Consider the following 25,213-nt stretch of genomic DNA (forward strand, 5'->3'; position numbering starts at 1 on the left):
ATGATCCAGCAATACCACTCCTGGGGATATACCCAAAGGAATGCGACTCAGGTTACTCCAGAGGCACCTGCACACCCATGTTTATTGCAGCACTATTCACAACAGTTAAGCTATAGAAACAGCCAAGATGTCCCACTATCAATGAATGGATTAAGAAAATGTTGTATTTATACACAATGCAATTTTATTTAGTCACAAAGAAGAATGAAATTTTGTCATTCACAAGTAAATAGATGGAATTAAAGAACATCATCTTAAGTGAAGTTAGCCAGGCTCAGAAGGCCAAAAATCGCATGTTCTCCCTCATATATGGATTATAGACCTAAAACAAATGCAGTAATATTATTGGACATGAGGCACACACTAAGGGGAGAATGCATATAGGAGGAATAGGGAAAGGGAAGGAAACCTAAGACTTGAATGTGGTTGATGTGCTCACTGAAGAGGAGTGAATAAAGAAATCTTAAACTGGCAGAGGCCACTATGGAAAAGGGACTAGGAAGTAGTGAAGAAGTCTGGTAGAGAGGAACCAATTCAGATTGTAATACACTTGTGCATGGAAACAATGCTAGGAATCTATCTGTATAGCTATCTTTATCTCAAACTAGCAAAAACGCTATGTCTTTCTTATTATCTCTTATGTCTACTCTTCAACAAAATCAGAGAACAAGAAGGGGGAACAGGTTCTGCATGGCAGCAGGGGTGTGGAGGGGTGGGGAGAAAACTAAATAAAAAAAAATTTGCAGATGATTTAAGTAGACAGTGAAGATTTGGATCATTTAGTACAGTGATGTGAGCCATCAAAAAAGAGGCTGTAATAATCAACTAAAACGTCTGTCCTTTATAAAGTCAGGAATAAGGACATAATATTATACAGTGTGTGATTTAATCAATGCTAAGTGTCCAGTGTTTAATTGAATTTTATTGTTCTTGTGTTCAAACTGTAGCCCTCTCATTGTTATTAGACAATTAATAAAAGAATTTTTAAAAACCCATTTTAATCAAGAAAAGAAAGTAAAATTTCAGACTCCCAGAAACATTTCAAATGTAAATTCTACAAATCTTCAAAATGACTGAGGTTAGGAAGAACTATGATTTGCAGTTGCTTCATAATTGTCACTGAGCAATGGCCCTGAGATTAGTTTTTATATACCAGGAATAACAATAGCACAGCTTCATCAACAAATCACTACAAAAATCTTACTAAGCCATTTATGGACAATGCCCAATCAAGGGCTTGGTATTTTGGGCCCTTTTTCTACAGGATCCTTTCCTTTAACACTGAGGATGATGTTTACTTTAACATCTATTTTAAAATTATGCGTTGTTTATTCTTTTTTTTTTTTTAAAGAAGTACAAGCTGTGCAGGTGTTCTTGGCTGAAGAGTAATTTAAATAAGCCCTCTGGGTTACCTTGCATATAAGAAGGCTTTATGAGATTTAATCTTTTCTAAACCTGTTATGTTCTTCAGTTCAGCAGAGCTTCCTAGTTGTAGCTATTAGTTCCCCTTTTTGTGGTCTGTTCTGTCAATAGATTATTGAGTGTTCGGTAAATTAAGCCCAACCAGCAGCCAACACATCAAGACAGACGTTAAACCACAGTTTGGCTGCTCTTATTCATTATTAGTATCTGTGAAATAGCTTTTAAGCACAGGGACAGGATTGAACACGATGCACATTTGTGTCACTCTCAAATTTCCATACTGTACAATCAGGTATGTAGGGGATTTTTTTCTAGACAACAGGTGTGTTCTTGGAACAAAGTTTAACTCCCACTTCTGGCTTATGTGAGAGGCGGCAGCTGCAAGCTTAATGCCAGTGACACATGGTTCTGTATGGAGGAAAAATAAGCTGCTTGTTCAAAGTATTAAAGCGACCGGCAGATGGACTATAGCTGCCTCCACTCTGCTTTGTGCTGTAGAGCCAGTGTCTAAATTTCCAGATGACAAGTGTGTCTCTCGTCTTTTTTTCTTTCTGCTTTTTTTCTCCCTCCCTCCCTTCCTTCTTTCCTCCTTCCTTCCCTCCCTTCCTTCCTTTGTCCCTTCTTTCCTTCCTTCCTTCCCTCCTTCCTCTCTCCCTCACTTCTTTTCCTTCCTTTCTTCTGTTTAAATCTAAAGTTCTTTAAACATTACATACTTATTATTGAGAATATTTATTCATTAGAGTCATATGGTCTGCTGAATAGGAAGAAAAAAACCTTAAGTTAAATCAAGTTATACATTACAACTCACTTCATTCTAACAGGAATTTAAAGAAGACTTAGTATGCAATTCTTACATTTTTAAAAATGCACTTACATATTATAAGTCTCACTTTCTCTACTTAAAAACTTCTATGTAGAATTTTGTGAGAAATTACTAATAAAAGTGAAGATGTACTGTGTACCCCAGAAGTATGATGTCAACATTAACTAATGGTAATGTCACAGTAGTTACTGTGACAGTGCTCAAGACAGTAGGTGTTCATATCTCAGAATACAGAAGTTGAGCCACTAACTTGCTGCATATGTTTTTTGTTTTGTTTTTAGTTCTTGAGACACTATTTTTCTGTGTAGCTCAGGTTGGCCTCGAACTTGCAATCCTCCTGCCTCAACCTGAGTTGCTGTGATTACAGGCACACACCAGCAACCCAGCTGCATAGGAGGATTCTTTAAACAAAAACACCATGAAAAAGAGCAGACCAGCGTAATGACAGAGCTGTGTGATATATATGAAGTGGACATGTCTTAGGACACAGATGTTCCTGGAACTCAAGTAGAACAAAGCTTCCCCTCTTTCACCAGTGGGCATTTCAACAGAAACACTGAATAAAAATGAAAGTCATCACAAGGATCTTTGTTTTTCTGAGCTATGGCAAACAAACACATTGTGATGTGGTGAGATGACTCCTTAATGACAGTCATGAAAACTCTGGCAGAAGCAGAGTCCTCAGGTCCCCTGCAGGACTTGGGCTGGGGAGGAGCAAAGGGAAAATCCTTTTCACTTCTTTTTCTTAACCACAAAGCACACCTTTTTTTCAGGATTCAGGTTTTCTGGGAATCTATAAAGAAAATGGTTTTGCCAGTATTGTCCCACTACTAATAATACTAATACAAACCCATAAGCAGATGGGTTTGGAATTCAATCTCATGATAAACAAAGGCCAGTAAAAAAGAACCTGGTGATAAATCCCTTTTTAAAAAGGTTTTAATTGGCTTTACTTATTATATTTTCACTAAATACAGGGAAATACTGACTAACTTCAAGAATAATGCTAATATTTAAAAATGTTCAAAAAGCAGAACCAGAGCCGGCCTAGAAATCTTGGAAAATCTCTTTCAATTAAGGAATTCTCTAATTCTATGATTTTGCTTATCCTCAGGCTACACTTTTTAAAAAAACGTGATAAGATACAGATAATAAAATTTACCATTGTAACCATTTTTAAGTGTATAGTTCAGGAAGGTTAAGTATTTTCACACTGCTGGGTACACAATCTTCAGGACTCTTTCACCTTGGAAAACTGAAACTCTGCACCTGTTAAATAACTCCCCACTTCCTCCCTCCTCCCAGCTTCTGGCAACTGGCATTCTACTTTCTGTCTCTCTGAAGTGGACTCTGGATACCTTGTATAAGTGGAATCATACACTGGCTTATTTCTCTTAGTATAGAGTCTTAAAAGTTCTCCCATTTTATAGCATATTAATGGGATTTCCTTCCTTTTTAAGGCTGAATAATATTCTACTGTAGGTAGATACCACATGTCCACTCATCAATTTATCAATTATCCACTCATCTGTTATTTCTACCTCTCGAGTATTCCGAAGAGGGCTGCTACAAACATGGTTATGTGATTGTCTTTGAAACACTGCCTTCAATGTTTTGGGATAACTACCCAGAAGTGAGATTGCTGGAGCATATGGTAATTCCATTTTTAGTTTTTTGAAGAACTTCCACAAGGTTTCTGTAATAGCTGTTCCATCTTACATTCCCACCAACAGTGCACAAAGGTCAGGATTTCCCTACATCCTTGCCAATACTTGCTACTTACTGGCTCTTATTGATAGTAGAAACATTCTATGAGGTGTGAGGTGATAGCCTCAGGCTGCATTTAGAAAAGAGAGGCGTCTGATAACTGAGTCATTTCAACCAACTTGTCCTCCGTCATCTGCCCAGTGTACTCGGTGGTTTCCCAACACACTTGGAACACGAGCCACATACTTTACTGTGACTGACACGACCCTGTTAGGATCCAGCCCCTTGCTATCCCTTTCCCTAACTCACCTTGGCCTCTGCTCTGCTGAGAACACACCAGTATGTTCCATCCCCTGGGTTTTACCCTGCTAGCTCCTCTACCTGGACCTCTGTCCCCATATCACCACATGGCTCACGTCCTTTCTCCACTCAGTTCTCTGCTCAAATGTCACCTCCTCAGACAATAGTGTCCCTGCTACCACACTTTCCATATCCTTTCCATATGCTTTCTTACTTTTTTTTGCAATGCCTATATTACCGGAATTAGTTTATCTAGATATATATATCATCTATTTCCCATAATAAAATGATCATTTGGGGAGGGCAGGACTCACCTATCTTGTTCATCCCTGATGTCCTAGCTTCTGTAACAGTGCATTCTAGAAGTGCCTCCATCAGGAGCCACTGCAGGACAATTAAGTGAATAAATGCATAAATGCATAAATGAGTGCTTTGGCTACGCCTAGCTAGGTAAAGTAAAAAGAAAGTAAATAAGATCTCATGAGGCCACTAGAGTTGTCCAAGGCTGGGCTGACCATTCTGGACTGTCTACAGAGAACAGGGAGGGGAGTACTCACGTGAGTCTCCACATCACCAGCAAGGATCCTACTGTTCTTTAGAAACTCGGCCACCATACTGTTCATCAGCTTGTCAAAGGCTTCCACGGAGGGTGTCACACCTTTAGAAGAGGAACACTTTGTTATTCTCTGGTGGTTTCATGAAAGGCTGTGGCGGGGGGTTGGGGGGCTGTCTTGCTACAGGCAGTACTGAAGTTTAATATCATCATTGTCATCCTCACTAATTCATTCACTGTCATTCCTTCGCTCAGTCAATATTTACTTAGCACATCTCAATGGCTCAGGCAAACACTGTGTTCCTATTTTTCATCCTCCTGAGTAAAAACTAGCATAATATTATTTCATTCATTCTCCTCCAAGCCCAGATTGGTAATTAAGACCATCCTGATGTCACAGGTGAGGAAGCGGGTGACAGGCTAAACTTACAGACCAAACAACAGGCACATCCAGAACTGGACTGAGCTGGATTCATCCACATTCTCTACATTGCTTTTCTTCTTATTATTCTTTTGGCAATACTGCGGCTTGAACTCAGAGCCTCCACCTTGAGTCACTCCACCAGCCTTATTTTTGTGATGGGTTTTTTGAGATAGGGTCTCGCAAACCATTTGCCTGGGCTGGCTTCAGAACTGCAATCCTCCTGATCTCTGCCTCTGAGTAGCTAGGATTACAGGTGTGAGACACCTGGCGCCTTCCTCTACATTTCTTCTACAGCTACCTGCTCAGCTGTCAGACAACCCTACAATCACCAAGAGTGCCTGGAAATAGAAAGCAGAACTCTGGGCAAGAAAGCAGAGAAGGCTGAATTCATTCATTTTGTTCCTTCTTCATTTCCCAGGGGGAGGAGAGGTAGCCATGATGAGAATAAAAGTGACAGCTGAGCCAATACAGGTAGGGTAACTGGAAAAAAGAAAAAACCCTAAGTACCCGATTTTGTGTCCCTAATACTGAGAAACTCATCACTATGGGTTGCTAAAGTACAACCCCAAACCTAGCACTCCCTTTCTTTTATGGTACAAATATATCATCCATAATCACAAACTATAGGAGAAAGCTTCATTTTCCCAGTTGCCCATTTGCATTCCCAAAGGGTAATGGAAATGGCAATTGACAGCTCTCTGCACCTTCTTAGTCAAACTACTAAGCAGACTGTTGAATTCTTTTCAAGTTCAAAATCCGGTATGTTGACAACTTCTGCAGCACAGAAGTGTGCAAACCCAAAGATTCCTTATGCATCCATTTGCAAAAATATAAACTGTTTGTTGGGAAGAGAGAGACCTGAGAAGTCTCTGTGGAGTATTTATAGTGAGAGAAAGTTTTAGAAATGTGGTGGGGACCTGTAGCCAGCAGAAGGCACAATGATAAAAAGGAATACTTTCGCATTTCCTTTCATCACTGGCCTCGGTTCACACCTCCTCCGGGCAGCCTTTAATGATCTGTGCTTTCCACATACTGTGTCCTTTGAGCATGTCTTAATCAATGCATGTGTGGCTCTACATAGTAATGCATGGAGACCAAAGGTTCTGGAGATTTATGACTGTGTATAATTCATGTGAGGTTTTCCACACCTAGCACAGGGCTTGTCATGTGGCAGGAATGCAAAAACAGTCATTCAGCTGTTGAGCTGAACTTACCTGAGTGTCTGGGAAAAAAGCCCACATCACAAAAATAAAATACATCGTAACACCAGTATCATAATAGGGTAGTCTTTGATCTACGTATGTTATACATTCATAATGGATTGTGTTCCTTCTAAAAGTTTCTTTTAAAGTAAAAAAATTAACTTTAGTTAGTATAGTATATAATATAGTATAACTATGTTATATATTATAATATATAGTATTATAGTATACTATATAGTATATATAGTATAAGTATAATATAGTAATGAATTTTTTTTTTGGTTTTTAGAGACAAAGTCTTGCTATATAGCTCAAGCTGGCCTCGAACTCACCATCATCTTGCCTTGACCAGCCTCCTGAGTGCTGGGATTATAGATATGTACCACCATGTCCAGCTGAAAGGTGTACTTAAGTATTAGTTAAAGCTACAATTTAGAGAACTACCAAAATTTACTAATCATGAAGAAATTAAAATGATGTTGTTTAGGATTAAACAGAATGTACTCAGGATGGATATCATTCAGACATTTCACTGACCTACTTCCTAATTACCTTACTTCATCTCAAGTAGATAAGAAACTGTTCCCAAGTTTGTTTTAGAGGGCCTTTGCTTTAATAATTGGTTTTAAATAATCTGTTAGACTAGAAAATACGGATTTAAACACAAAATAATTTAATTATATGCCCTCCAGTCTTAAAACTATTAATTTCCTCTAAAACATTTCTTTTTTAACAAATAAAGAAAATACAAAGTTCAGTCTACTACCTCTTTGTATAGGGGAGATTCAAATTATTGATGCTCTTTGCCCCTTTATTCAACAATACTATAAAATCTCCTAGAATGCTGGAATTTAACTTTAGTTTGTGTTTTCATAGGCTTTGTGTTTGTGGTCAGCAACCTTAAAGAAATGTCTATAATCACAATGTCATAAGGCATCAGGAAACAAGGTTGCTGAAGAGAATATGAAAATACTTCCTTACAGATAAGGCTCAGGAGTCCCATATTCCAACTATATAGCTAACAAATCAGGGCCTTAGAATGAAATCACAGAGGTGCCGTAGTTGGTGCAGGACTCTGGCAACCTTTCCTTCAACACCACCCAAAGCTTTCAACCCACCAAAGTGTTTTCATTTGCACTGTGTGCTGGGGAAAAGACACAGCCAGCACATGTGTGCTCACACGGTCACTTTTGTACTGTGGTATGGGAACACGAGGCACAGCTCCAAGTAAACCAGAAGTTCTAGAAGCACTAATGTAGGTCTTTCCTAGGGAATGAGATTTTGAAGCCTTCTCTCCCTCCCAGGTTTTTCTCAGCTCCCAAAAGCCTGACAGGATTAAAAACGGGTCAGATAAGGAGGAGCTGCCTGTGGGACAAGAATAGAATTGTCATATTAAATACAGATTGCCCTGGTAAACTTGAATTGCAGAGAAGCAATGAATACATTTTTAGTATAAGTTGTGTACCATGCAGTGTAGCCCATGGAGTATTTGGGACACAGCTATACATAAAAAAAATGTTTATCAGAAATTCAAATTTAATGGGTATCTTGTCCAGTGTTTTTAGTTGTTAAACTATAACCTGACATAAGAAGGAACTGGAAAAAAATTATTGTAAGTAACTTGGAGAGTTTCTTTTAAAGGATGTAGCTAACTTTTTACTTTTGATCCTACAATTTTTAATTTTTTTTCTTTTTGGTGGTATTGGGGTTTGAACTCAGGGCCTCATACTTGGTAGATAGGCACTCTTGCTGCTCGAGCCACTCCATCAGCCCCTAAAAATCTTTTTTAAAAGCATGGTCAGCTTAGTTTTAAGAGCAGATCTGATTGGGACCATGCACAGGTGAAACAATCAGATGACATCAGTCATCTGTGTCCGCTTCCTTCAGATGTGCAGTTCTGTATGTAAAGACTTGTTTTCCTTAAAATTAAAGTCTACAGCATACTAACTTCCTCCAATTTACATTCTAATCGGGAACATTCGTTGCTTTTTTGGATAATTAGCTAGATAATATATTTAGTCATTGAGTGTTGGAATAGTAATATAAACACTGAAATGAAAGAACAATGCTATTTAGTCATGGATTATACTCTTAAAAGGCATAGAGGTTGATAATTTTTGTGGACTCAGTTGAAACTTTTAAAATTTATTTTTTAATTGGGGCATAAAAATTGTATGCATCTATAAGGAAAGAAAGCTTATCTGTTCTTTCTCTTCGTCAGGGATTGCATGCCTGTGGTTGATGTTATGGCCACGTAGAAAGGAAGGAGGGAAGCTGAAGAAAGTGGTAAACACATGTTTGGAGAACTAAATGATGAGGACAAAATTAAGTGACCCATATAGAGACCAGTAATGACAGCAGTGTGGGGTCCTACCTCCGGTGACACCATTAACCTCCCCACAGTCCCCAGGAGGCCTGTGTGACTCTGCAGACAGCAGCTCCAGCCGGCTGACCACACGTTCTAGTCTCTCCACCAGTCCCTGCAGGTCTGCCATCCTGGAAGGACACAGGCACAAATGAAGCCACGTGAGCATCAGCGAGGTTAACTAACCAACTCCAGCAGCGAGACGAAGACAAAAACCACTCAGAATGGCTTTAATCCCCTAAGACTCTACCCATCAGGAAATGTGGAAAATGCAAAACATAAACATAAAAGTTGGAACAAAAAAAATGACAGATTGAGCTTATTTTCTACCCAATTCACTGACTTTTTTTTTTTTTATGTGGTACTGGGGTTTGAACTCAGAGCCTACACCTTGAGCCACTCCACTAGCCCTTTTTTGTGATGGTTTTTTTTTTTTTTTTTCCCCAAGATAGAATCTTGAGAACTTTTTGTCCGGGCTGGCTTCGAACCATGATCCTCCTGATCTCTGACTCCTGAGTAGCTAGGATTACAAGTGTGAGCCACTGAGCCCAGCTGATAAATCTATATGTCATTTAGCAGGCAAAGAGAGACCATCACCTCTGAGTGCTAATTGTTGTCCTCAGCTCATTTCAATGTTTCTGTTGCTGAATTATTTCAAAGAGATTCTGAATGTTAGGGATTTTGATTTAAAACATTAAATATAGTTATTTTCCATGTGTAAGGCTGCTTGTTATTGTTTGGCAAAATTTAGTGGTGGGTGAGCTGAATTTTCAGGATGGCATCTTCAGTTACCCAGAATCCTTTAGCTGAAATAAATAGGTACTGACACTAATTAAAAGATTGGGGATAAAAGTGGGGCTGGATATCCATCCTTCCTGCTTCAAACACAAATTTAAGTGAGTGTGTGTATGATCCTTTAAATGACTGGCCCTAGGAATTACATTTGCACTCCTCTGAGGAATGGAACCCATATAATTTGGCCATGTTCATAGTCAATACTTATAGGCACCATGACTCTGGTCATAATCACTTATGACTGCCTTTGCCCAGTCAGCCTGCTGCTGCAAAGAAAACAAAATGTGGTTGCCTTAGACAGCGTCTGCAGTCCTCGCTCCTCAGAACTTTCCAGGCATCATTCTGATCAAGAGGAGCTTCTGAATCAGGCACCCCTGCCTAACGCACGGGGGAAGTTTCATTGCTCTGAGATGTGTAAACATTTTATATTTCTCCTGGGAACCAGGGGAACGTACTTCTCTTTTGTATTTTGTATTCCATTCATGTTAAGCTTAAATACAATGATGACCGGCTGCTGCGTTTTTCACAAGCAAGGTTAAGTGCACCAAAAATATGGGTTTATCTGTGTGATTCTGCATCCAAATGTCAGTCATCAGAGATGAAGGCAGAGCTTGCCGTCTGTTTTGGAAAGCCATCTCTCCCAAAGTGCCAGCAGCGACTCTTTCAAAATATGGAGCAGCATTCTCTGTGCAGCTGAAATCAGCATTGAATCCCAAGGGGATTCAAAATTAGAAGTTTCTCATCTATTCTTTCCTTCTTCACGTCACAGCTTTTGATGCCATCTCAATTGAAGCAAAAAAAAAAAAATAGGAAGGAGAAATTTAATTGAATCCTTTACATAATCTTCTCACAAGGGAATTGGGTATCTTGGAGGTGGGTGAAGGCCATTTGAGAAATGATGAAAGCCCCTCAAATCTTTTAATAGTTCCCCATCTGTTCACAGTTATCTCTGTTCCCCGTTACTCAACATGCCAAATGTTACCACCACGGACCTTGTCCCTGATAGGAAAAAAAAATGTGTTTGCTTTGCAAGCAAGCTGCATAACCCCACCCCAGCAAAAAGCAGCAGCCGCCTCCAGCAGCTCACAGGTCATGCTGTTTTGGGAAGGCCTGTTCCATTTCACACTTAGGACTGCTGTCGGACTGTGGCCTAATCAGACTCCTGACAAGACCCAACCTCATGCTATCTAATGGTGAGTGCTCCATATGTTGGAAGACGACAGGAGTTCGCCATAAATGGCAGGGCTGGATAGATTGCTATGGAATGCAGTTGAAAAGCCACTCAGATGTCACTTCATGTGAAATCACCACGAGCAAGACCTAAGACCTCCTGTAGCTGCTAAAGAGATTGAAATATAGTTCATCCAAAAAAAAAAAAAAACAAAACAAAAAAACAGTTCATACACGTAAGCTGGAAAGATGTCTCTGGGTTTAAATTTTTTACAACAGTTCTAAGAGAAACTGAAAAGTAAATAAAAGAAAGATACATTACCAGGGTGACTGATGGGCTCTCTCTCTCTCTCTCCCTCTCCCTTCTTCTTTTTCCCTCTCTCCACACAGGCCCTCAGCGGCTCTTCTGGCCCTCAAGAATGAGGAAAGAGCACAACTACACAACTTCAGATTCTCCAAATTCTTTGGAGGCAGTCCCATTCACCTTGGCTTTTCAAAGGGCACTTAGCCAAGCTTTGACAGGAGCTAGGCTAATTAAGAATTATGTTGTGGCTGGTCACAGTGGTGCATACCTGTAATCCCAGCTACTCTGAAGGGTGAAATTGGGAGGATTGTAACTTGAGGACAACCTTGGCAAAAAGGTTAGTATGACCCATCTCAACAAAGCAGCTGTGAATGGTGGTTTATGCCACAGCCATGGGAGACATAAGTAGGAGGATCACGGTCCAAGGCTGGCCCTGGGTAAAAAATGTGAGACCCTATCTGAAAAATAACTAAAGCAAAAAGGGCTAGAGATGTGACTCAAATAGTACAGCACCTGTCTAGCAGGTGTAAAGCTCTGAGTTCAAACCCCAGTACTGTCAAAAAAAAAAAAAGGAGAAGAAGAAAAGAATCAACCATTCTTAATTTATTTTAGCTATTTCTTTTGGTTATTACCTCCTTATCTCTAAATAGCATCATGTCTTGTTTGTTTTTCTTCAGTCTGAGGCATCGTCCACTGAGTCCCCACAAAGAAGAAGAGTGCAATCACTTTTCTCTTGCCGATCCCTAAGGCCCCTCAGATATGCAAGCCTGTGTTGTGTGACCCTTTCGATAGCAGTCTTTCATAATTTTATGTGATCAGCATTCAGCATTAACACAATTAAGGCTATTCACATCTGAGTCGTGAAGTATGCTAAGATTATTTTCCATTTCTTTTGTACTACCTGTTGTCCTAAAGTTATTTTCAGCTTCTCAGTTTTCTATATACTTAAAAATTCCTCATCTTCAAGCTCTGACTTCAGTTGCTGGGCCTCCATTCAAGAGAGCCAAATCACAGTGGGAACTGTATCAGTGTTTCTTCTCAGATGTGTCTCGTCAGATTTTCTCCCATTTGCATGACTCTGTAATGCTGCCCCTCCGTAACCTGGGGTTTGCTGTCACCTTTTTGCTTCTTTTTTTTTTTCCAGTGCTAGGGTTCAAATTCAGGACTCTGCCCTTGGGAGGCAGATGTCCACCCTCAGGCAGCCCACGCTCCTGCCTGCACCTAAGCACTCCCTTCTTCCTCTCATGTTGGACGTCCTCCTCCTGGTCTGTGTCTCCCCTTTTCTGATGGACTTCCTTAATTGGGAAGAGCCATCTTCTTTTGGGAAAAAGGTGCAGGAAAGGTCAGTTTTTTGACCTGCATGTCTGAAAATCTTTTTTTAAGATAATTTTTACAATTTTATTTTTATTTTTTAATTTTTTAAATGCTTATTATATTACTGTTATATTGGGGGGGTTCATTGTGGCATTTGCCAAAGTTCTTACAATTGTATCACCGTTAAACTTACCCCCTCCATCATTCTCTTTTCCCACCTCCCTCCATTCCTGGAACAGTTTCAACAGGTCTCATTTTTCCGTTTGCATACATGAACACATAACATTTCTACCATATTCACCTCCTACACCCTTTCCTTGTATCCTCCCTTCCCTCATTTATTGTGCCTCACCCTTGGTTGATAGTTTGGCTGAGTACAGAATTCCAGGCTGAAATTTTCCCTCAGAAGTGTAGAGGTATTGATCCACTGTCGTCAAGCTTTCTATTTTGCTGTTAAGAAGGTCCAGAGCCATTCTGATTCTTGATCCTATGGATATAACCCGTCTCACCCCTCTGAGAGTTTCTGGAATCATCTTTTTCTTTTAATCAATTAATTAATTAACTAATTAATTTTGATGGGACTGAGTTTTGAACTCAGAGCCTCACTTGAGTCACATTCCAGCCTACTTGTTTTTTACTTTTTTTGAGACAAAGTTTAACTGTGCAGCTCAGGTTGGCCTCCATCCTCCTGCCTCAGCCTCCGGAGTGCTGGGATTATAGGTATGTCCCATCACAATCAGCTGTCTCCCCAGTGTTTTGAACTTTATAATCATATGTTTTGCTATCAATCCATCTTCTTTATAAGTGATTTTCAAGAGGTGAAGAAAAAACAGATGAGCCTAGTATGTCTCTGGTTGAGTTTGTAAATCATTGTTATATGAATACACTGAAAGACTATAGCCCATCAGTGTTCTCTCATACCCTATCCTGGAGTCATAAGGTATCCTGGAATTAAGAGCACATTTTCCAAGGAGAAAAGATGGTTATTATTGCTTAAAATTTCCTGCTTCATTGATCATTTTGTAAAACCCATTCTCAAAGTACAGAACTTAGTTCAGTGTCAGTGTCTCATGTTATGCTCACAGCACAATGTCCGTGCAGAAACAAAGGCTATTTCTACCATTTTTTTCATAACAATTCCCAGAAAAGGAGAGTTCCACACAGTTAAATATGGCTGTGCTCCTTTTTAGCTGGGACAGTATAAAGAGGCCGTGACTGTGAAATCACACATGCCTGGGTTTGTACTCTGGCTCTTGTTAGCTAGGCAACTTCAGGAAAAGAGTTTAATTTTGCTTTGCTTTCCTATAGCCTTGCTACAAGGAATGGAATGTGGTCACTGTTAAACAATTAGTAAGACATTCTATTTCATTTTGCCCTCAGTGGCAATAGTTACAATACTTAAAACGTTAAGTAGTCATCGAGAAAGTCTGGTCAATGGAAAAGACTTTTTTTTTTTTAATGTTTCATTTTTTTTCTGTCCATTTACTTATTCTTCCAATATTTCTTACCAAGATTTTCTCAAGTCTATGTGTAATGAAGACTATTCTTAAATATTTTTGAAGAATATTTTTAAATATTCTCCTTTGCTTTTAAATAGTCCTCTGCAAAGGACACGAGAACAATCTCTCTGGAACTATTATTGAAAAAGAGCACTCCTTATTCCTCTTATTTCATCTGAACCATCTATACTCAGTTGTGAAGGGTGTGCGAAGCCTCGACTCGACCATCTCATCAGTTATAAAAGCAGCTTTCCTAGCTGCATTGAACATCGACAGCCCATGTCACCATACAATTGGTGATAAGCCCAGAATAACAGCCTATTTGTCTGGATTACATTTTTAGCATCTGTAAGACTACTGTCTAATTAAAAGACTCCACTGTGGTTTCCTCTGTTAGCACATGTACACCTTGCCTCCCCAGGAGCCGTGTCACAAGCTCTCCATGAGCAGAGATCCTAGCTCACTCTTCTTCCAGCCTACCACTGAGTCCAGCCTGGTGCCACATACGTAGAGACTTCTATAAATACTTTTGATTGACTAATTAATTGGCTTCCACTCACTGCCTTTTTCTTGCTGCCTCCTCACTGGCACAATCCCAGATCAGGCCGGAAGCCAGGTTTTCATAGGAGAAATTTCCATTTAAAAGTAGATGCTAGATTAGTTTTTTCCCACTTGGAACCACAATGGCTTTCTCCCAGGATTAAAAGAACACACTTGCTCCCTCCAAATATCAACGAGTGAGTCTTTGTGGCTCCTTTTTCATATTTTAAAAAACTCCATGTTGTTCAAAGGGTTTTGTAAATTCCTTGCAGAAAGTTCATAAAACAAGTAAGGGAGAATGCTACTTTGGTAACATTTTCATGTAATAAAAAATCAAGGTGTTTCAAGTTTCCCTGTGGCTAGTTCAAAGTCCTCCTCCCTGAGTAAAAGATAGAGAAATAAATGATCACTATCATGAGTTTCTCCTGGACTCTGTAAAGGAGGCTCAGATCCCCAGGATTGGGATGATCATGAGCTCTAGATTAAATAGGAAATAGACATGAAGTAATAGGAATTTGAAGTCTTGCAAATCTTTTCTCTTGGTGAGGTCAGGCAACTGGTTTTAGGAGAGCTCACTGCAAGAAAAAAAAAGTCATAATGGTCTAATTTCTCTTTAAGCCCACCAAAATGCAAAGAGATTATTGAATTCTCTTTGCCATGATCTTCTTTCTTTTTCCAGGAAGCTCTTGATCACTGGAACACTATTACTCGTCAGTGAGTGGCAGTCTAGGAGGAAGAACCATCACAGTAGTTATTCATTCATCTACTGAACAGCCCAGTGGACATGTTTCTTTCATTTTTTTAGTCAGTCAATCCCCATCTCCTCTGGGTTACCATGTTCACATCTGGAAAACTGGAATTGATTGAAACACATTTCCTGCCCAGCTATAGCGGGAGGGATGGAAGCATCACTTCTGCTCAGTCATGCACGGAGTTGTTTCACTAAGAGACAGATTCATGTTGCCAAGGAGCCCGCCTCCATATTTTTCACTTACTGTCCTATACAGTGATTCCACAGCTGGTTTCTCACCAAATAATAAACCTAAGCCATTGCTTTACTTTGGATCTGGAGGCCCCCCCCAAAGCCTTGTTTTGAGGACTTGGTCCCAGGAAGTGGTAGAACCCTTAGGAGGTGGGGCTTAGTGAAAGAAAGTTAAGTTACTGGGGATGTGCCCTTGAATGAATGCTAGGGTCCCAGCCCCTTCCCGTCTTCTTGCTTTCAGGCTACCATGAGGTGAACAGGCCTCCTCCACCACTGGCAAGTGCCATGATGTGCTATGCTCCCACAGGCCAAAGCAGCAGGATGAAGTGGCCATGGTCTGAAGCTGTGAGCCAAAATAAACCTTTCTTCCTTATAAGTTGTTCATCTCAAGTATTTTGAGACAGTGATGCAAAGCTGACTAGCATGGCCGCCAATTTCTTTCTTATTTCAAAGACATTTCAAGAATCTCTGGTTTTCAAGGCAGTGTAAGAGAGGAAAAGTAAAACAAAACAAAACAAAACCCTACATTTTTCACAAAGTGAGAGAAAACATCCTTGAGGTCCAGGATAGCTGATTTCTCTGATACTTTACTAATGTCCCACAACAAGGAAGAAAGCAAAGTCTTCAGCTGGACTTTCTAATACCTCACCCAGCTCTCACAACAGCTCCCGAAGCTCCCGAGACAATCTCAACACCTCATTCCAAACACACTGGGCCCCATCCTTGGTCCATGCTGGGCTCCAGTTATTTCCACTGCACCGAACTGCTGTCCACATTCCCCAAGCCCCAGCTCCTCCATGAGATCTTCCAGAGTCCCACAAGTCAGAAGCAATTTCTCTTGAGGTATTTACCTTTTGCCATCTTCTTCAATTCAGAGTAGAATACAGAGAGACAAACAAACCACCACCTCATTACCTCACCACTCCATGTGTCTCCTCCATGCTGGTGGCAACAGTCCTTAGGACCATCCCCAATTGACCTTGGAGTACAAATAATTCTGCTCTGAGTTGGACTCCCCTGGAAATAAGAGGCCAGGCCTTGAAACTTGATATTGTGGAAAAAGAATTTTTGGGAGCAGAGAACTTCAATTTGAGACCCACCCTCTTCAGTGACAACCCATGTATCGCTGGGCATCTGGGAAAGATTATTTAGCCCATCTGGGTCTTGGTTTTCCTACTGCCAATAAAACATTCATTCCTTATTCTTTGTTCACCTACTTAAGAAGACCATATGTGAACGCATCTTGAGCTGTGTTCTATATGGGCTTCAGGGACTATACAAATGGGTGGACATAGGCTTCACCCATAGGCCATCAAGATCTCCTTGAGGAGTAAGCAGTTCAGCCAGGCTGGCCTGCCAGGTCACAGGGAACTGTGTTGCTGGGGCAGGAGAGAGCCCGGTGGGAGTTGAGGCCACAGAAGAAGCTCAAGTATGTCTTGAGGGCTGACTGTGTGTGCTGACTTTGGGTAATGGAGCTGAGAAAGGATGGAGTCATAAAAATCACAGACTCCAAATGTTGAGTGGGACCAGGACAAATGCCTATCCTATTCCCAATCAAACAGTGTGGCCGGCTCTCTTCACTGAAGAAGGAACTCTCTCCCAGCCCCTCAATGGCCCTCTCTAAAAATGCCACGCTGTTGGGGGAGCTCCCTGGATTCCTGTAACCTCACTCTGCCTTTTTGCTCTTGCTTAGGCCGGGGAGGTGGTAGAGGTCAAGAGGCTCCCAGGGTCACATCCTGGCACTGAGAAAAGAAAAGCCATAGAGAACTACAGGCTAGAATACTATAGCCTGAGCAGGGTTTTCATGGACCTTTTTATCTGTCCATGAAGTAAACAGATTGCTCTCTCTTCCAGAATATGTAATGGATTTTTGCAGTTCAATAATAAGACACATATGCCAATTTTAAAATAGACAAACTATCTAGACATTTTTCCCAAAGAAGATATGCAAATGGCCAACAGCACATGTAAAAAGGAACACCACCATCAGTTATTAAGGAAATACCATCCAAAGCTTCAATGAAATACCACTTCATACCCACAAGGAATGGCTACAACTCAGAAGATAGACAATAATAAGTGTGGTGAGGATATGGAGAAACTGGAGCCCTAATCCACTTCTGGTGCAGTGCAAAATGGTACTAAAATTATTAGGAAGTTTCTTAAAAAGTCAAGCAGATACTTGCCATATGAATTAGCCTTTCTACTCCTAGGTATTTATGCAACAGAAATGAAAAGTATGTATACATAAAGACTTACACACAAATATCAAAGCAGCATTATTCTTAATAGCCAAAAAAACAGAATGCAAATGCCCATCAACAGATGAATGAATAAACATTCATTCATGTAGTGTATCCATACGATGGAATATTATTCAGTCATAAAAAGGAATGAAGTACTGATAGAGGTCACAACACAGATGAACCTGAAAACATTATGCTAAGTGAAAGGGCCAGAAACTGAAAACCATGTGTTGGATCCTTCCATTTGTATGAACTACCCCCAAAAGGCTAATTTACAGAGAGAGAAAGTAGATTGTGGCTGTGCAAAGGTGGAGATAGGAAAGGGGAACGACTGCAACAGCCATGGAGCTTCTATCTGAATTGGTGGAAATGATCTGAAATGCACAATGCTATCAATATACTAATAACCATTAAGTTGTGCGCTTAAGATGGGAGAATCATATGGCAGGTAAAGCCATACTCCCCAAATACTTTTCAAAATAAACAAAAAGCACTGTTCCTCTTTCTAAAAGTAGAGTTGAAAACCAGTGAAATCCTGGCAACTTGACAGCTCTCATCTCTCAGCAGACCCACAGGTGGGGGGTAAAGTCACTGCAAACTGCTCTGAGTGGCCATGTCCCTTGCTCTGGACTGCAGTAGCAATAGAGGCCATGGTAGATGAGGGAATACAGATTCCACTGTTCCTCTTTCCCCTGTTCATCAAAACAACTGGGGAAGAAGTGAACTATCATACATGCAGATTCCCGCATTGTGCTCAGCAATACTGAATCAGTAGTCTGGGCCTTCCCAGGGACCTGCATTTGTAGGAAGCACCTTCAGAGGACAAAGAATCACACTGTGAGAATTAACAAAACAGAGGCATGCAGGAAAGTTGTGAGAGACCCGGAGAGGAGGGGTCAGGAAGAGTGGGTACTCCACTGAGCCCTGGGAAGCAGGGAAACTACAAAAGTGAAGGTGGGACCCAATCAGAACCTTGAAGGATGAGAAAGTGCTATGCAGAAGAAGAAAAGTAAGGAAAAGCATTCCTCAGCCTGTGCAGAGTATGTGCAAAGGCACAGAGGCATTGAGTACAGAAGAGCAATAAGGAAAACATTGTGCCATGTGTCAGGGACTGTCTAACACAGGATGAAGAGGGTTTTGGGGATCTACTGCAAAGGCGACCCCGGGTGGAAGAAGATCTGAGAAGTGTTGAGACCTGGCAATCTGAGAAAGGTTAAATGACTGAGGGTTGACTAGGTGTTGTAGATGTCTTGCTTCCAGGTGAGGTGGTGCCAATAAATCAGAGCTAGGGAGTGGAGGAGGCATAGAAAGAGAAGTGGTTGATTCAGTGTTAGAGGCTCCGAGTTAGAAGTGTCTACACCGGCATTAAATGACAGTGGCTGCTGCAAGTAGACTTGGAGCTCAGGGACCTTCTGGAATGAAGTGATGAGAATTTGTCTGTCCAAGAATAATACCTGCCTCAGGATTCTTGGGAAGATTGGCAGTGATGAGGAAGCAAGTTTCAAAAACATTCTTGGGAGGATTAAAGGAGACAAGAAGTGAGATTCATGAACTCTCTGGAGGTGCCTCAGTGCCACTATTGTCATTTCTCTATGACTGCTACACCATACTCATCACTGAGATCTGAACCCTGGAATCATTCAACCCATGAATTACTGTTGCAAATGTCACCACCTCTCCCACCACAAACAGAAGGGCTGGTACATCTCACACACCACACTGCTGAGCCACCCGGCAGAAACAATAGACTGCAGAAACCCTGTTCATTGAACACATTAAAGGGGTTTTCCACTTCCTATTCTTCCCACAACACGACTGGAAATATTTTACCTTATTAAGTCCTGTCATTTCAGTGGGAAGAATGCCATGTCTCTCTGGAATAATAAGAAATAAGGTTTGCTGAAACTCCTTCTAATCCCTAATTCACTGGCTTTCTTTGTAAGATTTAAATATGATTGAACAACAGTTTCAGCATCTCTCTTATAAGAAAAGGAAAACCAGAAACCCCTCAGGACCAGTTCTTAAATGCTGGGCCACTTCTATACACAGACATTCTCAAGGACTGCAACTATGACTATTTGACAAGGAACAGCCAGGGGATCCAAGCTTTCTCCCTCCTCCAACCCTTTTTGGCTTCTTCGTGTGTCTCTAGTCTCCTGAGTTTATTTTTATACTTATCTTCAAATTGTTACTTTAACACAGTCTTTTGAGTGGTAGGATGGATGAGAAAAAGACTATAGGTTCTTTGTTTTCACTCTTTGGACCTAGGAGCCCAAAGTCAAAGGGAAAAGAGAAAAAAGGGGTAGGTTAAAAAAATAAACTTTATGAGGGGTTTCTGTTTGTTTCCCCTCTTTTCTTCCAGGCTCAACCTAAGTTAGAACTGCGCAGGGTGCGTAGGCAGTAAATACTCTTGAGGGAACCCCCTCTTTTGGTCCAGAAGACTGTAAAAGGGGACCCTATTACAGGAAGGAGCACGGGACAATGCAGGGTTTTGTGTTTTGTCTCCAGTTTTCTTTCTTATGGGTTGCCAATCACAGGACGGTATGGACAAACAGCAAGCTGCAGCACAGGCAGGGAAAGGTTTCTTTCAGAGAATCCTGGTCTTATTGTCAGGAGTAGGAAAGGGAGTCTCATGGCCCAGAATGTGGAGAGAGACTTCACTGTTTTTCCTCTTGTTGCTGTGCCCTACAGATATCCCAGACTTGGGGAAACTATACTGTGGCAGAATGAGCAGCTAAAACTTCAAGAGAAACTCAATCTTTCTTTTTCTTTGGCAGTAGTAGGGAATGAACTCACAACCCCAGTCCTTTAGCCTTTAGTTTGTTTTTCAGATAAGGTCTTGTGCTTTTGTTTGTACTAGCCTCAAACTGTGCTCCTCCTACCTCTGCTTCTGAAGTAGCTGAGATTGCAGGTATGTACCACCACACTCAGATGTTTCTGACCAGAAGGACAGGAGAAAGAGCTCACAGCAGGCAGAACAATATAGGGAGAATCACAGAGAAGAGAGAGCTGAAGAAGAGGATGCCTGGTTCTGTGCATGTCCCTGTCTCAGCCCTAAGCTGTATATGTGTGAGACAGTCTCAAAGACTTTGAAAATAGAAATATGTTATGAACCACTGCTCAAGACTAACCAGACTAACCCCTGAGTGGTTTATTCATGGAATGCAAAGCAGCACAGCAGAAGCTTTGAAAGTTGAATCAATGTTGGAATCATTGCCCACAGAACACAGAACTGTGTTAACTTTCTGGTAAAACAACAACAATAACAAAAGTGAAGATTCCCCAAAGGACTCAGAGTCTCAGAATGTAATATGCAAATGTCTAAAATCAATCCATAAATATTTGACATGAAGGAGTGCAGAAATGTGATCAATTCTTAAGAAAGAAAGAGAAGTCAACCAATGGCAACCCCAAGATGACACAGATGTTGGAATTATGAGACAGATTTATAAAAGCTATTTTAACTGTGGTTGACAAGATGAAAATAAAAACTCTTTAAAATTAATGGAAAGGCAGAAGTTAGAGACATTATGTTATATTATGTTTTAGTAGAGACTTAAAAACTGTAAGAAAGAAACAAGTAAGGGAAGGGAACTCTACAACTAAAAAAGCACAATAACTGAAATCAAAAGTACACTGGATGGATTCCATGGCAATGAGAGAGGAAGTGCCCGTGAACTTGATGATATAGATATTACCTAACTGGAGAATAGAAAAAAAAAAAAAGCTATTGGAATAAATGAAGAGAGTCTGAAGGCCTGTGGAACCAAACTAAAATGTCTACTGTTAGTGTTACTAGGTCCCATGCCAAGAAAAGGAGGGTGAAGTAGAAAATCTATCTGAAGAAACAATAGCCAAAGTTTCCCAAACTTGATGGAACATACATTTACAGGTCCAAATAGTGCCATCTATCTGGTTATTACACACACACACACACACACACACACACACACAGACACACAGCCTTATAGTAAATGCATCTAAAGGGGAGAAAAATAAAGATCCTCAGTAAAGTGAAGGCATAACTGCCAAAAAGGAAAGAAAGAAAGAAGGAAGGATGGAAGGAAGGAAGGAAATAAGGAAGAAAGAAAGAAAGAAAATGTGATAGACTGTTATCACCCACTGTGAGAGGTATGACAAGTACCAAGACCTTTAGTGTATAAATGTCTTCCCTAACTCAAGAACAATATGTCACTAGCATTGTGTCAATTAGCAAAGTGATTCATTTATCAGTTCTAAGCTAGAAATGGCTTGCCACATGACTGAACCTTGATTTTTGGTCAGAAAACAGAGGCAGAGCTGGACATAGGGTTACCTGTCTGTGATCCTGGCACTCTAGAGGCTGATCACAGGAGGATCACAAGTTTGAAGCCAGCTGTCTACATAGTGAGGCTCTGTCTCAACAAAAGAAAACAGAGGCAGGGTCAGCTAAAGAGTTATTAAATTTCTACTTGTATATAGTCTAAAAGGATTTTAAAACCTCTTTTGCACAGTCTTAGATTGACACATAATTTTTTTGCCAAAATATGAATAATTGGAAAGAATATAGCTGCCAGAACCTGGTAAATATTGACATGCAAAAGTAAAATGATTTTAGCACTCTTTGAAATATGTTTGATGAAAGCTTCATTATTCATTTTAGAAGGTTGTTCTTTAACAGCCACAGATTTTGCATTCCATTCTCTCTTTGAACTTATATTTTCATTCTTCATGTTCTATTGAAGTCTGTTTTAATTTTGTATATTTTGTGATTTAATGTTTTATACTCATTACCTTATCTATACTTTTCTGTATCAAAAACACCTATTTAAAATTCAATTTTAATTGAATAGTCAAAATGCTTTGTAATAACTCTTCTGATACCATTTGAGGTAACTTACCAAAACAACAAATATTACTAATTTTGATAGCTCCAAAACATAAATAAAAAGTAGTTTTTATTGAAAATCCCTTTGTTTTGAGCTCTTATATTTTTCAATTATTTCATGCATAGGTGGCTAAATATACTTAGCAGTAAAGTGAGTTAAGCTTGAACCTCAATTTGATTTACATTTTTTTTTTAGCAATGTGACACTGGGAAATATAAATGAGGCGATGGAAATAAGTGAAAACTTTGTTACAGAAACGTCACTCAAATTCCTTCCAAGCAACATGCTAGACATTACATGGTGGCACACCAAAAATATTTTAATATTTTAATTAAAGTTATCCTTGTACTGATAATGTAAAAGGCAAATGAGTAAGCACTCTGTTACCTATCCATCTGAATTACCTCAGCCATTCGTTGTCTGATCAGGCTATTCTACAGCATGTACAGAGGGAAGATAACTTGTAAAAAAAAAAACTGATAGTAAGGCACATAATTACTGTCTACAGGCATGCAGAGGAAAAAAAAAAACCCAAACTGTAGATTCACTTCAGGATTGTTGTAAATGGTCTCTTTAGATGAATTATAAGGTCTTTCTAGCTCTCTCATTTTAAAAATAAGTTTTGAAATGCTCATTTTCATTAGTATAAGTCGTGATTTGATCATCTTTTAAAGTGTATCCTTTAACATCAGTTCACAATCTGATTAGATTGTCTTTTTTTTTTGTTTTTGGTGGGACTGGAGTTTGAACTCAGGACTTCGCACTCGCAAAGTAGGTGCTCTATCACTTGAGTCACACCTCCAGCCCATTATGCTCCAGTTACTTTGGAGATGGAATCTTGAGAACTATTTGCCTGCACTGGCCTTGTACCATAACCTCCTGATCTCAGCCTCCCAAGTAGCTAGGATTACAAGAGTGAGACATGGGTGCCCAGCTTTCCAAATTTTTTTAAAGAAAGATTTAGAAAATACATGATTTACAAGAGGATTACTATCTAGACATTAAATCAATTACTCATTCACAACTAAAATTCTGAAATGTTCCCCCCTCTCTCCCTTTTTCCTCCTCCCACACCCTAGATTTTTACATCCTTGGGCAAAGCAAAAATGGATTAGGGCTAGAATTGTCAGTAAAATGGGTTAGACATAGGTTTTTCATATGTAAAGAGAGGAAGTGACCACGGAAAAGGAGGAGAGAAAGAGAAACCATCTCTTTATAGGCCACTCTCAGGAAGTTCAGTCTTTGGAGAAAGTACGTATGGAAAATGAGGATTTGGATGTTTTTCTTAAAATACTTGTGTGGGAAATGTACAGTTTGAGGACTGATGAGCTAAAGAAAAAAGTGTAAAAATGACTTCCACCCTGGTATGGTTTTAGGTGTTTTTGTTGAAACTCGTGTTGCAACTTCCTCTATGCAGAGTGTTAGGAGGTAAGGCCTTTGGGAGGTAATCAGGTAATGGGGGACACCACCCTTTATTGAGAGACTGGATTAAGTCTTAGAGGAGTAAGTCTCAAAGGACCAGATTAGTTACTCCGAGAGTAGGTTATTATAAAGCAAGGATTCCCCTCATACTTGACCCCTAGTTCATGTGGTTATTTCCCTTTCCATTGCTCTGTCATTTGTTGACACAGCATAAGGCCCTGACCAGACATAGCCACCTGATCTTGAACTCTGCAGCCAGAACTGTGAATCAAAATTAATCTTTTTTCTTTGTACGTTAGCTTCGTGTTTATCATAGCAACACAAAATGCATGAAGCACTCTATACTACCTGAGGTTCATTTGCATTAGCAAGCTTATTTTTAAAGTTTTCAAATTACTGAAGAAATTTAATTAGATAATCACCCACCTTCCATTCAGAAGGACACTGGGAGAAGAGGAATTTTAATGCGGGGAGAGGCCATTCTGAAACAAGATAGAAACAGGAGATAGAGGGTTGTCCACAGCAGAAACTTTGAACAGCCAGCAGGAACCAAATCACCTCTCAAGGTCCCATTTCTATTCATTGTATGTCCCCTCACTGATATTCATTTTCATATCCCTAGTGACAGATGCTGGGCATATATAGTAGTCACTCAAGGGAATGGATAAATTATAGATCCCAGAATTTCTCTGGATTTCCACATGGAATGATACAAAATAACAGGTTGTATTTTCATTAAACTGTATGCAAGCATAGATGTAAGACAACAAATGCTGTCATATGTACTACAAGGTCTGCTTTTGCTGTCTCTAGGTATCATCCTCCTCATGACTTCTGCCAGTTAGACCACCTCACTTCTATTTCTGTCTCCCAGACCCTTCTGCTCCTTAATATTCCTTCTTATTAAAATAAGAGAGATTTAAAGCTAGGCTTTTTGTATTGCAGAATGGCCTCTAATTCTGAGATGCTGGAGATGAAGAGGAATCTGAAAGGTCACCTAATTTGTCTAGTCATCAGACAGATGTGAAGTTTTAAGAAGTAGGGACTATAGCATCTTCTCTGTTTGGCTAAATGGTCAATGAGAAACCAGAATTATTACACAGATGTCTAATTTCTAGATAGGGCAAATGAAGATCCAGTTTATGACAGTCAAAAGTTCTCCTGGTTTTAGACAACTGTGTATAGCTCTTTTTACATATGGTTGAATATTGAAAAGGAAAAAATCTATTAAGTAATTTCTCAGTAAAAGAAGCCATGTTTTTCCTCAGGTAAGAAAA

At 40.0% G+C, this 25,213-nt stretch overlaps 1 protein-coding gene across 3 annotated transcripts in view; it reads right to left on the reverse strand.

The window, feature by feature from the left end:
* The window catches only part of Cap2 (cyclase associated actin cytoskeleton regulatory protein 2), a 157,956-nt gene that overhangs the window by 128,003 nt on the left and 4,740 nt on the right, over window positions 1-25,213 (reverse strand). Inside the window, exons 2-4 of one of the 3 annotated variants that reach the window (XM_074082840.1) lie at window positions 24,363-24,418; window positions 8,806-8,927; window positions 4,810-4,910 (exon numbers count right to left, since the gene is read on the reverse strand). In XM_074082840.1, coding sequence (XP_073938941.1) covers window positions 4,810-4,910; window positions 8,806-8,926 — 222 coding nt within the window. In that variant the 5' untranslated portion in view covers window position 8,927; window positions 24,363-24,418. The remainder of the gene's footprint in view (window positions 1-4,809; window positions 4,911-8,805; window positions 8,928-24,362; window positions 24,419-25,213) is intronic. The other 2 variants (XM_074082839.1, XM_074082841.1) reach the window with 2 other exon arrangements.

The sequence above is a fragment of the Castor canadensis genome, chromosome 8 (genome assembly GCF_047511655.1).
Source record: "Castor canadensis chromosome 8, mCasCan1.hap1v2, whole genome shotgun sequence".
In the NCBI taxonomy this organism is placed as follows: domain Eukaryota; kingdom Metazoa; phylum Chordata; class Mammalia; order Rodentia; family Castoridae; genus Castor; species Castor canadensis.